Source organism: Bicyclus anynana, chromosome 22, assembly GCF_947172395.1.
Source record: "Bicyclus anynana chromosome 22, ilBicAnyn1.1, whole genome shotgun sequence".
Taxonomy (NCBI): domain Eukaryota; kingdom Metazoa; phylum Arthropoda; class Insecta; order Lepidoptera; family Nymphalidae; genus Bicyclus; species Bicyclus anynana.
Genome location: NC_069104.1, coordinates 10,823,622 through 10,839,700, shown reverse-complemented (window position 1 = coordinate 10,839,700; position 16,079 = coordinate 10,823,622). Strand labels below are relative to the sequence as shown.

Genomic DNA, 16,079 nt, shown 5'->3' with positions numbered 1-16,079 from the left:
AAAAGCAAAAAAAACGATAATTATAGTTCCCTTCGTAAAAAAATCATAATACTTAATAACTAATAAGCAATGTGGTAGTTAAATGAAACGGTCCAAATCAACACTCTTCTTAGATATTGTCTCATAGAGTTCTTTGACTAACGCTATGTCTAAGTAGGCACTAACTAATTAACTAATCAACCTTCCGTTCTACGCCATGCAAATACTCGTAAATCGCTTTCTTTAAGCGTAAGTCTTGGCGGTTAAGAAAAAAAAAAAGTAATTGAAGTTCGATTAAACAAGCCAAGTCAGTCCCACGGCAGTGGTTGTGCGACGCGTGCCTGACACGGAGGTTCTATAGACAAAATAAACCTTCAGTCTTAATTCGATACCTCTGAAAACCCAATCATAGAAACTAAATTAAAGCCAAACTAAAAACTTAAAACATTTACTTAAAAACAGTGATCGAAAATCAAGATAAAATAGCTGAACAAACCTTCCGTCTCGATCTCTTTGAAAATATATATCTATCAATCCCCTAAAGTTTAAGCCTTTCTTAATAATAGTGTTTTAAATTGAAGATTAAAATTTTAAAGATAAAACCGATCAAACCCTAATCCTTGATCCAATACATCAGAAAACCTAATCCCAAAACCCAAGTTTAAATCAATCATATTTAAAAACAGTGTTTGAATATCCCAGTTCCAGATTTTCAGTTTTTCGATACCTCTGTTCGTAAAATCTAGTATTTCGATAACTCTGAGAACCATAAACTCTTCACCAAGTTTAAACCATAGGTAAAATCAAGATTTTAAAGATTAAACTTTGTTTAACGTTAACCTGGACAACACAAAAATCAGTATTAATGGTACTTTTACATAGGAATATTTAAACAATTATAAAAGTTTAAATTAATCTATAGATAATCCTAATTCTTTATTCTTTTATGTACTTATGTAAACATAATATTTATTTGTGTTTAACATCATTGGTGTGTCAATACAAAAACGACTTTAATCTCGTTTTGTTCTTATAAGATTGAAAGTAGTTACAAAAATAAATCCATTCTTTGAACTTTAGTGAGTGTTTGTATTTAAATCTATACATGTCTTGATCACAAACAATGGATCAACCAGTTATTCATTTAGATCTAAGCGATTCTATAAGTATGACAAAAATAAATAAAAGTGAACAGGACAAAAAGTGAAATAAGAAGTGAAACATGAATGGCGGTAGAGCTGACGCATCAACTTCCACCGATGAAGTAAAGGTTCGTAACAACATAGAATTTTGCTTAAACTTTAAAATGATAAATTCAGATTGAATTACATCTTGATGTTACTTCACGGCTAACAGCTGAAGGGATCTAAATGAAAAGGACAGAGACTATAGTCCAGTAGGTATACCATAATATTGTCATATATCCCGATATACTGACAGGAATGGGATCTACGCTGGTGAAACCGCGGGACAAGGTTATAGTGAATAACATTATTTAAATATATGTATAAAAGCGAAAGGACACGTCAACCAATGTGACGTGACCTAGTTAATAGATGTCTGATAAGAATTGATTTTGAAATAGGGCATGATTAAGGGAATCTAAGGGCGGACAAAGCCGAGGGCGTCCGCTAGTTTATTATAAATATATCTTTATATTATTAATTGAGTAATTGAAATATATGTGATGGACCTGCCAATGCATAGCTTCAAGCAATGTGTCAAAAATATAGTCGAGTTTATAAAGATGCTTAGAGGCCATTGGATCAGCTTCCACCTTCAAACAGGAAGTAAAACAATAAGAAATTGTAATGTTGTCATCAATTGTAAATTATAATATTGTATGATTTTTTTTTTAAAGAGCAACTGTTGAGTTTCTTGCCGGTTTCTTCTCAGCAGAACCTGCCTTCCGAAACGGGTGGTAGAATAACAAATAGTCAACTGACATGTGACAGTGCTTGTAAATTGAGCCCACATGAAATAAATGAATTTTGGAATTTGAATATATTTTTTATGTTTCCAGGGTCGGCCACTCTGTCTGTTCTACTTCACGCATCCATTCGGCGTGCTCTCCCCAGAGCCGCCCACGGTTTCTGTGGCACCGCAGAACATCGCACGCACCTACGTCAACATGGAACCAGTTCCACCGTTCTGGACCTCGTCTTCCTCTCCTGGATACGACACCACCTCAACACGTCCGAGCTACGACCTTGGCAATGCAACAGTCCACAGAAACCCAATAAATCTAGTCAGGAACTATGAGCTTGATTTAAGGAGGGATTCTGTGTCATCCTCATTATTTTCAAGTGACATGTGGTTCAGCTCAAGTGGTAGCTCGAGATTTGGATGCGATCGACGTGTTGTCCCCTACAATAGAATATTGCCGCCTTTACAACTTCCTACGCCGCGAGATTTACCACTGGATTTCGACAGTTCAGACGATGTTTGGCCCAAAAAGTGTTTGAATCCTGGCAAGTTCTCGTTGCCTCCGATCGACTTGCCCGTGAGTTGTGTGAGCGAGGATTTCTTCGATGACAAAGTGTCAGTGTGTGATAGTGAAACGTTCAAGAGACATCGGCGAGTGTTTGGTGTGAGGAAGCAGAGGAGGAGAATGCGAGCCGGCAGCGTCAGGAGAATGATCACTTATCTCATCCAGCGAAACGTAAGAGGTATGTTGTTTAGGGTCTTAGATGAACATTCTCAGACTTCTTTACAAAGAATAAGTATGAAAATATTTGAAAGTTTATTACATCACAGTCTGGTATCAACCATTTAATCATATTCATTATCATCATTAACATCAGCCTTGGTCCGAGAAGAGCCCACAACAAATTCAATCAAGGTTCATTTTTATAGATTTTTTTATAGATAGAATATATTCATTTTTAAAAGAGGTAGTAATGTGTATCAAGCAGAATCTTCTTGATGCATCTTGATGCTTCTACAGGAAAAGTCACTTATTTGTCAAATTTTGACATTTATGATTGACGTTGGCATGATAATTTACACAAGTAATTTGAGCAAAATATGCCAACTGTTTAAAGCAATATTGCCAGAATTTAATCAATATCGTACTATAACCAAGTAGTCTCAATTAAGGGCATTTTGATTTTGATATAATAACGATCATGGGGTCCCCGCTTGAATTTTGCCCCATAGTGAACATTTGCTGTTTCTGTATACCATTACGAATCGCAGCGTTTATCATATCAATATTGGGTTTTATTTGGTCAGCAGTGTATATATATTTGGCCACATCGTCTGGTGCATCCTCACTTGAAGACGTGGGTTTTCCAAGCTCATTCACCGAGCCCAAGCGTTATTTTCACGGAATATTTGCTGCTGTACTAATTGTTGCATCAATAATATTGCTTATAGCTGCAATTATTGAAAAAGATTCGTTATGCGAACTTTATGTGTGGCTGTTGGTGTTATATTTAATTGTGTTTGTTATAATGAGTTTAATTGTGGTGGTTTTAGCTATAATTGCGGGCAGTATTTTGTTCGCTTGCCTGTATCTTTTAGTTGCAATAGTCGTAACGTTGGTGTGTTTGTATTTCGCTTTGGTTGTTGTGAATTATAGTACGACATTACCATAAAGTGTATGTTTTTTCTGCTTTATCATAATCAAATGTCTATTTTCTGTTTTCGTACATTATTTATAATAATCTAGTTGATCAAATTCAAATTCAAATTCAAAATTCAAAATTCATTTATTTCAAGTAGGCTCAGTTTACAAGCACTTTTGACACGTCAGTATTTGTAAAGATTCTACCACCGGTCCGGAAGGCATGTTCTGCTGAGAAGATACCGGCAAGAAACTCAACAGTTGCTCTTTTGAAAAAGTCATACAGTATTACAATTTACATTTGATAACAATTAAATTACAATTTCTTATAGTTTTATTTCCTGTGTGAAGGTGGAAGCTGATCCAATGGCCTCCAAGCACCTTTATCGTTAAGGAACTCATCAATAGTGTAGTTGACTAAGTAAATGTTTTTTAACACATTGCTTAAAGTTGAGCATTGGCAAGTCTATCACAGTCTTGGGGATCTTGTTATAGAAGAGTACACCCAAACCCACAAAAGATTTTTTAACTCTTTGGAGACGATATGCAGAAATAACTAACTCATGCCCGTGTCTAGTAAGACGTGGGTTTAAATCTCCTTTTCGTTTGTACAAATTAATATTTTGTCTTACATAAACTATACTGTTATATATATATATATACTGACAGGCTACTGTTAAAATGCCTATTTCTTTAAACTTTTGACGAAGAGAATCGCGTGATTTTAGTTGAAATATTGCTCGAATTGCTTTTTTTTGAAGTACAAATATAGAATGTATATCAGCAGCCTTGCCCCACAACAAAATACCGTAAGACATTACGCTGTGAAAGTACGCAAAATAAACAAGTCTAGCTGTATCAACATCAGTAAACTGTCTTATTTTTCTCACTGCAAATGCAGCTGAGCTAAGTTTTCCAGACAGTTTTTCTATATGAGCGCCCCACTGAAGTTTACAATCCAAGGTTACTCCCAGAAAAACTGTGGAATTCTCCATTTTTAGTGTTTCACCTTCGATAATTATAGACTTATCTAATTTTATAACATTTGGTAATGAAAACTCAATACATTTAGTTTTCTTTGCATTTAAAAGTAAATTGTTTGCAGTGAACCAATGCGACACATGCGATATGGCACGGTTTACATCGTCAGAGTTATCTTTATTTCTGTCGGTCTTAAAAACTAAGGATGTGTCGTCAGCAAACAGAACAATCTCACATATGCCGCTAACATGGTGTGGTAAATCGTTTATGTACACTAAGAATAGAAAAAGACCCATAATTGAACCCTGTGGGACGCCCATTATGGTTTTTTTTTTTTTTTTATGATCACTGAGATAAGACGCAATGAGATCAAGTGCAACACTTTTGATTCCATAGTGGCTTAACTTGAGTAAAAGAGTGTTATGGTCAACACAATCGAATGCCTTGGACAGATCACAGAACACACCAATAGCATTCTTAGAACTTTCCCATGCTTCATAGATATATTTTAAAAGTTTGGCACCTGCATCAGTTGTGTTGCGACCTTTTGTAAAACCTGTTCAGGATTGTTCAGGATGAAACAAGTTATTTAAATTAAAATGACTTAAAAGTTGATTTAAAATGATTTTTTCAAACACCTTGCTAAGTGTAGGCAGTATTGTAATCGGTCTATAATTATTAAGATCAGATTTGTCACCTGATTTAAAAAGTGGTATCAATTTGCCATGCTTCATCAGGTCCGGAAAAATACCCAAGTCCACACATTCATTAAAAATAATAGCTAAGTGGGGGGCAATAACATCAATGATGTTCGATATTACTTTCACTGACATGCCCCACATATCTCCAGTTCTTTTTAATTTTAACAGATTGAAAGACTTTTTTATGTCTAATATAGTTATATGATGAAATTCAAAAAGAATGTTGCACTCTTTAACATTGCCTCTTAATAGCCTCTGGGCTTTCCGTAGCAGAAGAATCCAGTGAATCTGTTAACAAGATAGGGACATTCTGGAAAAAGTCTTCAAAGGCATTAACAACCTCGTTATCAGTGTTTACCTTTTTATCCTTTACCATTAATTGAAAACTCATGTCACGCGGTTTAATTTTGCCCGATTCTCTATTAATTATGTTCCAGGTGGTTTGTACCTTGTTCTCAGACTCAATTATTCTCTGTTTGATGTGTAACGATTTCGCAAGAACACAAACACGTTTGAAAATTTTCGAGTAAGTTTTTACATAATCTAAATAAGTTCGCGTTTGGTTATATTGTTTTTCCTCGTACAACTCGTACAGTTTGTCTCTACTTTTGTAAATACCTACAGTAGCCCATTCGCTAAACTTTAATTTTTGGCTAGTATTAATGCGTTTAAAGTTAAAAAATTTACTAAACTCTCTGTCTATTGTCTTGAAAAGTGTACCAAAGAGCATGTCGGGATGACTATTTTCAAATGCAAGACTAGGAATTTTAGAAATAATTGTGTTTTTAAAACCTGAACCTGAACCTGATCCTGAACAGTCCTCCCATAGATTCATCATCATCAGCCTATTTAAACTGCTCTCTACATGGCCAGGCCTCCTTCCTTATATCGAGGGAACATGGAGCTATACTCGCCAATGCGGGTTTACGGGCAATAATGCCTTCAAGAAATGGCACATGTAATGTATGATATGAGATGATTTGCTAAATCACTGATTGATAACTCAATTAACATACATTAAAGCCATACTTGATGAAAAGCGATTTAACGTTCCGGTACGATTTCGTGTAGAATTCAAAAGAGGTGTGGATTTTCATCCTACTCCTATCAAGTTAACCCGCTTCCATCTTAGATTGCATAATCACTTACCATCAGGTGAGATTATGGTCATAGGCTAGCTTGAAAAGAAAAAAAAAGGTTATCATTCTTCTTGATGATCCAAAAGGTCGATGGTTTGTCAAATTTTGTTATTGACAGCCCCCTTTATGATTGACGTTGGCGTGTCATTTCTTGTACCTATTTAAAGCAAGATCGCCAGAATTTAATAAATATTGAACTACAACAAATTTTTAAAGCTCACATTGCTGATAAAATAACGATTAAATCATGTTTAATTCTTGTCCCACAGTGAACAAATGCTGCTTCTGCATACCACTACGACCGGCAACGTATATAATAGCAATATTGGGTTTGTTATCGGCAGTACGATACATATTCGCTGTTACACCATCCGAAGTTTCCAGGTTGGAAAAAGCGGGCTTTCCAAGCTCATTTTCCGAGCCCATGCGTTACTTTCACGGAATATTTGCTGCTGTACTATTTGTTGCTCATGTAATATTATTTATAGCCGCTCTTATTGAAAAAGATTCGTTCTGCGAACTCTATGTGTGGTTATTGGTGCTATATGTAATTGGGTTGGTTATCATAACTTTGATTGTGGTGGTTTTAGCAATAATTGCGAACAGTATTTTGTTCGCTAGCGTGTATTTTATAACTGCAATACTGTCAACGTTATTGTGGTTGTATTTCGCGATGGTTGTCGCGAATTATAGAATGACATTGTAACATAAAATGTTTGCTATTTTAACTTATTAAAATTTTATACTTTCTGGATTCTTTCATTATCTCTAAGACTAGTTGAGCGTGTAATGTAGTGACGTGATATGACCTCTGCCTTCGAATCCGGTCTGGGGCATGGACCTCCAACCTTCCAACTTTTCCTTTCAACTGGACAACAAACTCTTCAGCTTTATAATATTAGTATAGATTATCACAACAGAAAACGCTAAAAGCTTAATAAAATAATGATAGATGACACGTGAACGTGATGTTTTTTAAGTAAAAATGCAGCATCAGCGTAATAGGTTTTTATTTAAAAAAAATATATTTTTTTTCGGAATATTTGCTTTATCATTGCAATAAAACAAATAAAACCGATTTAGTCGGTTTTTATTCTAAAGTGAGAATCACTTTAGAATAAAAACCCCCTTTTTAGTAGGTATTTCACATAATATGTACCCAAGTATTTATTAGGTATCCAAGGGGTGTGGATTTTTATCCTCCTCCTAACAAGTTAGCCCGTTTCCATCTTAGGTGAGATTGTTAAAATCAAGGACTAACTTGTAAAGAATAAAAAAAAACACATAATATGTTCAGTGCAAGCGTTGCTATATAAAACCAATTGCAGAATATAATTGTCTAATTAAAACACTAAATACTATTGTCTATAACAGTAATCAGATATTTTACTGTCACGAGATTCAGAACTTTTCTTTTCCGATTGCTTTGTTCATTTTACTCAATGTCACCTCAAAATTATTTCATTTTAACTTCACTTATATAAGATGTTGACTTACAAAAATAGATCTAATCAGATACTTCACTGTCACCAGATTCGGAACTTCTCTTTTCCGATTGCTTTGTCCACTTTACTCAAAGTCACCTCAAATTATCTCAATTTTAACATAACTTAAATAAGATGTTGACTGGCAAAAATAGATCTAATCAGATATTTCACTGTCAGCAGATTCAGAACTCCTACTATTTTCTGATTGTTCACTGTAATCTGGATCTCCTGAAATTGCCTCGATTTTCACTTCACCTACATTAGAATCATCTAAATTGTAAGACAATGAATCTTCTACTGAATGGCAGTCCACAGGGTTCTCTATTGGTTTCTTTCGTATGCCTTTAATTACTTTGAGAATCTCAACTTTCGCTTCCAATTTTTCATCGTCACTCATTTTCTTGAACGACGGTATAAGTGACATAAGAAAATGTTTATCTTCGTCTATCATCTCCTCTTTATCCGTAGATTTTGTATGTGTTTCTGGAATTAAGACAGATTTTATTGCTTTGTGTTCTAGTCTATTTTGTAGACGCTTCCGTTTCTTAACTTTCTTCTTTTCCTCTGTTACTTTTCTTTTGTTTTGCCTGTTAAAGAATTCATCGAGTTGCGGCTCTACTACGGGATCAGGTGAAGGTGTTTCTTGAGGTGCGGAATGTGGTAAGAGATACAGCATGTGTTTGAAGTAAACATAAGTCTTCCTTCTTATGTCGCGTCCTTCTCTAGCCTTCTTCTCTGCTTCTAGATGTCTTTTGAAAGTGTCGCGTAGGTTGCGCCATTTCTTCATTAAATCTGTAACTGTAGAGAGTCAGATGTTAAGTACCTAATTATAAATTAACGGTGTAATTGTAATATATTGGGGTACCTACCCATAATGATGTATATTTTTTATAATGGTGTTATTAAAGGTCTTTAAAAAAAATTTAAAGAAACACTTTTTCCTGATAGTGTTAGGTTTAATATTGGGCATGATTTGTATAGTTATTAGGAGTTACCTTCAGGTTCCTTCATTATTATTAACCCATATTCGGCTCACTGCTGAGCTCGAGTCTCCTCTAAGAATGTTAAGTTCCTTGTTGTACTATTTCTCACCTATCAAAATCAAAATTCATTTATTTTGAGTAGGTTTACTTTACATGCACTTTTGAAACAAGTTTGACTATTTGTAAATACTCCATCACCGGTATACCTATATTTTGACGGCCTCCGTGGCGCAGTGGTATGCGTGGTGGATTTACAAAACGGAGGTCCTGGGTTCGATCCCCGACTGAGCCGATTGAGATTTTCTTAATTGGTCTAGCTGGTGGGAGGCTTAGGCCGTGGCTTTGGCTAGTTACCTAGTGGCCTACCGACAAAGACGTACCGCCAAGCGATTTAGCGTCCCAGTACGATATCCTGTAAAAATCGAAAGGAATGTGGATTTTCATCCTCCTCCTAACAAATTAGCCCGCTCCCTTAATCTTAGATTACATCATCACTTACTATCAAGTGAGATTGTAGTCACGGGCTAACTTATAAAGAATAAAAAAAAAGATTTTTAGATGTATTTCGATTATAAACTATTGACAACTAGCTGACACCCGTCGGCTTATTTCCGACACGTCCATCAGCAATTATCGTCATATTTCCATCAACTTCAGCAACAACAACAACAGCAACCACAACAACAACAACACCAACAACAACATCAACCCCACCAACAACAACAAAACTTACACAAAATATAAACCGCATACAAATCCATTTAGTAGTCTTTGAGTTTATTGCGAACAGACAGACAGTGGAGGCAAACAGTTTTGTACTCGTAATAATATTATCGATAATAGTGTGGAACTGTAACTTATTGCAATTTTACCTCAGAATAAGAATTTTACCTTTGGATTCCTGCTCCCAATCACTGAAACAATCCCAGTCAGTGAATAAAGTCTTTGCTATTTCAGTCCATACTTTGTGTTTAAATCGCAAATTGGCGCGTTCGGGACTATCCTTCGCGTACAAAACTGGCCATTTTTGTACTTCCCGGATTATACTCAACGGGTGGATTTCCTCCAGAATCTTTTTATTACTCCCCATTATTCCTAATTCGTGCGACGTTTCAAAAGTCGCGGGTAAAATATATCCATCCACTTCACTCGCTACCGCTTCGTTGATAAAAGAGCGAGATAGAAACACAAACAAATGTCACGGTTACATCGCAAACGAGTTTCACCGAACGCCAACGAATGGCCACGGAGTTATTTTACAATGGAATCTTTATATCAAGAAATAATTTGTTGCTTTTAAAAATCACTTATTAACTGAAATTTAAACACAAATAAACTGTTTATTAAGACGATAGATGTAGCATAAAACACACAGAATTGTTGTTTGACTAGTTAAATTGGTTAAGTCAGCTAACAGCGCCACTTGTTCGCTAGCGTCCGCCCACAGAAAACGACGCGATGCGATGACAATCGACATTCGACATGAGAATTGCGAAGCGAAGCGGGACGAGGTTGCCCCGCCTTGCCCCGCATTCCTTTGGCACCCGACTCAAAATCGACCGGCCTTTTTCCAACGACAATTTATTGCCTGTATCGAACGATTTCATTATTTATTTTTAAGCCGGTAATCGAATGTGATTTTGTCTTGTCGCATTCGATTGCGATAAAGATAATATTATAATATATTTAAATTTATATGGAAATGTAACAGCGCCATCTATTCACGAATTGTGAATTGTAAATTCAAATCAAGACAAAATACAATCCACAAATAGATGGCGCTGTTCTAACAATTCAATAATGTTTAATTTTTTCATTAAAACTTTATGTATACGCCATCTCTTGTAACCCTAAGAAAACACGAAACACTGTGCGTTAGTCTGTGCTAAATGTTAGATGGCGCTTTTACAATTTTTTTTTTTAGTTTTGTTTAAAATAATAATTTTTGCTTTGATATTTAAAATTTTCAAACATTTTAATACGATATTATTTTGTAAGCATTGAAACTAGTGGGCTCATTTTCTTTTTAATATTTATAACTCTTTTTGTCCTAAGACAGCAAAAATACGATTCCCCCAATCTATCCCTTTTTTCCATTTCTGGGGCCATTACATGGTCCAGCCTCAGCGCAGTGAAAATGAGAAATCTAAGTCCAAGCGGGGTAGGTACTGGATTGACACTTCAATTTGATTCCTAATCCGGGAGGATATAAGTATGAACGCATCACCCATTACAGGCAGGTACCTACCTATTACCAGTACAATTGGAATGGATATTTTAGTTGTCATAGTTTACTCAATACTTGCATAAACATAATCAAGTAGTCAAGATAATCCAACAGCTTGCACTTCAGAATGGCCTTATCGATTCTGAGATGCCTTACTATAGGTACGACCCAGCATCAATTCTTGAAAATAGCAGTGCATTGTTCTACTAGGACCTAACGATTATATATCACTGAAAGGTATATTGTATCCAATAGACCTGAAATAGTGTTAGTCGATCGGTCAGTACGTACGCCGTGCAATAATTGTTGATTATTACTTTTCCACATGACGTTGATCTGGTTAAAGCCGAAAAGGAAAAAGTATCAAAATACTTTGACCTTGCTCACGAGATTACCGCCATGTGGAATGAGTCAACTATTATTGTTCCGATAGTTGTTTCAGTCAATGGTCTTATAGCGAAAAGCGTCCAACATCTTAAGAAGCTTTCATTTAACTGTTGGATAAATGAAAGATGAGTCGGATACAGAAGGCAGTGATTCTTGAGACGGCGCGAATTGTGAGGAGATCGCTTGGGCACTCAGCCCGCAGCGGGAGGGTTGATTGTTTTATAAATTTTTAGATGTTGTTTATTAATATCAATTAGGTTGCTTTCATTTTTCAATGGTTGTTGACTGACGATGTGGCACTTAAAGACATGTTCCTAACTGCATAATTGCGTGACCACTTACAGTTGATAAGTCCATCCTGCTGCTCGATGGAAGCGAGCTGTGATCTGATAACATTATAATCGCCAATTGACACCGAAACTGCCGGATGAAACAATGAATTATGGGTGCAGTGGCACACCCAGAATCTTTCTACTCTCTGTTTATAGAGGTCTGGTAATATGTAATGTCTGAGGTAGGTATTGTTATATTATTAACTAGCGGACGCTCGGACGGACGGACCTCTTTAATCCAGCCCTAACAGTAGTTTCGCTGTAAAAATGGAGTAACTTCTCCCGTTTTCACAACATTACCCTTCACTACTTTGCTCCTATTGATCGTAGCGTGACGAAAAGTGTACTATAACCTGCCCAGGAGTATGAAGAATAGTTGTACCAAGTTTCGTTAAAATCCGTCGAGTAATTTTTGTTTCTATAACTAACATACAGACAGACAAAAATTTACTGATTGCTTTTTTGGCATAAGTATCGATCACTAATCATCCCCTGATAGCTATTTTGAAAATAGATTTCATATACAGAATTGACCTCTGTACAGATTTATTATAAATATAGAAGATTATAGACTAAGCAGCTTTTGCTGAAGTCAGCCATTGACGATCAAGTAATCTCACAAATAAACTTAGCTAACGGCATGAACTGATCGTGTGTTGCTCGCGCATACGCGTCTATATTGTTGTGCTTCTTATTGCTTCATATTCAGCCGGTTCTTAAACGCATTTAGTGATTTTGCGGTTATCACATCCTCAGTTATTGTATACGGATACCTCCTATCACAGAATACATAAATGTGTTCTGTGATAAGGCGTAATCTCTGGTCTACTAAACTAATTTTGAAAATTCTTTTACCACTATCATCATCATATCAGCCGATGGACGTCGTGAACGGGAAAAATGCGGGTGAAACCGGGTATTTGTATTTTTGTATGTAACGAATAAACTCAAAAACTTATAATTTTCAGTTGAGTGCATTTGTAATTATTTATTGAGGTACATAATTATAACTATCGGGCTTACGATATTGTTTTAACCATCTAAAAATTCTTCTCCTTAGCATACACGCTATATATTTTATATAAGTACATGCCTACCTGCTTAAATTAAAAAAAAAACCGCTGCAACCTTTATAAATGAGGTCAACTGTCAATTATTCTGTGAGTGCTTATTTTTTTCAGCAATTAAATAATTCTTTAAAATGGTCGTTATTGGCTTAATAACCCTATCAGTTTTACTATAAAAATATTTTGACAACTTTCAAGGGTTTCCATAAATTTATAAATTTCCCAAAAATACATACCTACCTATAGTTATTTTTGGAACTGTATGACATTACATTTGTATAAAACACTCCGTCGTTCATCAAGATGGGTACCTATCCTAAAAAAAGTATAAAATGTATAGAACCTCCTTTTTTGAAGTTGTTAAATAAAAATCCTTTATGTATATCGAAATATATTGAGGTAGGAGTGTATTATTATAGCAATTTAATAAAATATTCGAACAAAACATACTAAAATTTTCAAAATTCTATGGTCTCATAAAATCAATAGGGATCGAAATAAAAATAAACAAAACAGAAACTGAAATAATCGCAAAACATTTTTTTTAATTTTTCGTTAGGAAAATTCCGAGAAAATGTCATTGCATGGTGACCCTACACTTCATTAAGTCTATTGATGCATGAAGAGTTAATTTGGCGGAGGCACAATAATAAAAATGCTGTATCGATCATTAAGGTTAATTAGCAAACTTAACGAGTTATTTTTTTATTTAATTTAATAATTTGCATGTATTTTTATTTTAAACCGATTGTTGATACTTACAAAAATATCATAAAATCTAAATCATAAGGGAAAACTTTATTTACTGCGATGTAAACACTTTAGACACAGTACGCGATTATATCAATCAGATTTTTACATTTGACATCAACTGATAGTATTCTGTGATAGTCCAGTAGATATGACCTCTGCCTCCGATTTCGGAGGGTGTGGGTTCGAATCTGGTCCGGGGCATGCACCTCCACCTTTTGTGTGCATTTTAAGAAATCAAATATCACGTGTCTCAAACGGTGAAGGAAAAACATCATGTGGAAACCAGATAATTTTCTTAATTCTATGCGTGAGTGAAGTCTGCCAATCCGCATTAACTAGCGTGGAGGACTATTGGCCTAACCCTTCTCATTGCAGCAGTGAGCCGAATGGGGATGATAATGATGATGATAGTAGTCGTTAAAGAATTAACATTATGTTGGGCTGGTGGAAGGCTTCGGCCGTGGCTAGTTAGTAGTTAGCTAGGCTAGCCACCCTACTGGCATAGACGTACCAAGTGATTTAGCGTTCCGTTACCATGTCGTGTAGAATCATCAAAGAAAGAAAGAAAGAAAGAAAGAAAGAAAGAAAGAAAGAAAGAAAGAAAGAAAGAAAGAAAGAAAGAAAGAAAGAAAGAAAGAAAATATATTTATTACTACATTATGCCACACATCACAATTATTTAAGAATAATACCCTGCGATATGTGGCATAACCTAGAAAAAGGTCCTAGCTCAGCATATTGCTATATGCTCCCCATAAACAAAGAACATACAGCGCTGATTTTCAGCTAGGACCCAGTTCTAAGTGCCACCACGAAAACAGGCAACAAAAACCTATATTTAAAGCAAAACCAAATTAAAACTTATAACATCATCACTTGCGGTCAGGTGAGATTGTAATCAAGGGCTAATTTGTAGAGAATATAAAAAAAATATAGTGATAATGCCTGCAAATCCTCATTGAAGCAGTGAGGTGGGTCTTAGGTCCACCTTCCCTATAAGGAGGGAGCTCTAGCACTATAATGGACCTTTAAAATAGACATCAGGAATAACGGAGGAAAAAGGGGAAATCTTTGTCGATCTCGCGGTCGTTTTTCTTCTACAATGATCACCACAATCATGCTTTAGTGGCGTGGAAGTGAGACTTATTAAAACTAAAATTAGTCTTGAATTAGTCTGTTACAAGTCTACTTGCCCAATAAGTTTAATTGTTCAAAGACTTAACTTCCTTCCGCGGAACCTCGAACGGAGGCCGCCGCCGTCACTCAGTGTTGCCGTATTCAAATTAGTTGCCTATTTTTATTCAAATTTGTCTAATACTAATAGACCGCCAGTGGGGAGCACTTAATATAAGCTAAAATGCACTGCATACCCTGAGGACCAGTAATAACTAGTATTGGAGTAGGAATTTTAACCGACTTTCAAAAAGGAGGAGGTTTTATGTATTTTTTTATACGTATTATATATGTATTTTTTATATGTAGGTAGGTACGTTTTTTATGTATGTCCAGCGATATTTCCGTCATTTGTGAACTGATTGTGAAAATGATTTTTTTTGTTTGGAAGGGTGGTTTCTGAAAGAACCACAACAAAGTAATTTAAACGACTATAATTAAAATACGACAATGGATTGGCACCGCCTTCAAACTGATCAGAAGGTAGCACGTAGTAACGATGTTATTTTTCGCTTTTTATATAATAATAGGACTATAATATAATAATAGGGTAGTTCACTCTTATGAAATTTAGTTTAAGTAAACAATAATAAATTCCTTTTTTTTATTCTTTACAAGTTAGCCCTTGACTACAATCTCACCTGGTGGTAAGTGATGATGCAGTCTAAGATGCAAGCGGGCTAACTTGTTAGGAGGAGGATGAAAATCCACACCCCTTTCGGTTTCTAAACGGCATCGTACAGGAACGCTAAATCGCTTGGCGGTACGTCTTTGCCGGTAGGGTGAAAACTAGCCACGGCCGAAGCCTCCCACCAGCCAGACCTGGACAAATTAAGAAAATCTCAATCTGCCCAGCCGGGGATCGAACCCAGGACCTCCATCTTGTCCTATTAAATGGAATAAGGATCCGAAATATATCAATATTAATCAATAAAAGTTAAGGATTACTTATAAAACTTAAGTTCAATATCACGTATTTTTTAAATTTTCCAACCGTCAAAAACTCTGTCGTCTATTTTGTGACGTCACAGTGTTACTTGATGTATTAAACGTCAAACTAATTGTTAACTAATATTTTTGTCAAACGCTCCGTATGGTAAAGGATTTGAGCGCCTCATTTTATGACCTAAATAACACATCTAACAGTATTTAACATCATTGTTTATATTATTATCTGATTCCTTGACTACTTGGGCATGTCGAGACCAAAAACCAAATCACAAAGAGAAACATCGAACATGTCCTGATTGGCACAACCAAAAAGATACCAGCATCACAAGCTGCATGAACCAAGCAAATCAA

General features: G+C 35.6%; 2 protein-coding genes across 2 annotated transcripts; one reads left to right on the top strand and one right to left on the bottom strand.

Annotated features, from left to right (window-relative positions):
- The first annotated feature begins 316 nt into the window (after positions 1-316).
- On the top strand, positions 317-6,844 carry LOC128199310 (uncharacterized). The gene is made up of 3 exons (XM_052888293.1): positions 317-1,249; positions 2,003-2,648; positions 6,753-6,844. The coding sequence occupies exons 1-3, from the start codon at positions 1,202-1,204 to the stop codon at positions 6,842-6,844; spliced, it is 786 nt and encodes a 261-aa protein (XP_052744253.1). The 5' UTR covers positions 317-1,201.
- An 816-nt stretch (positions 6,845-7,660) lies between these two features.
- On the bottom strand, positions 7,661-10,323 carry LOC112054093 (uncharacterized). Its single transcript, XM_024093752.2, has 2 exons — positions 9,730-10,323; positions 7,661-8,653 (listed from the first exon to the last, which is right to left on the bottom strand). The coding sequence occupies exons 1-2, from the start codon at positions 9,926-9,928 to the stop codon at positions 8,010-8,012; spliced, it is 843 nt and encodes a 280-aa protein (XP_023949520.2). The 5' UTR covers positions 9,929-10,323; the 3' UTR covers positions 7,661-8,009.
- Positions 10,324-16,079: the final 5,756 nt, after the last annotated feature.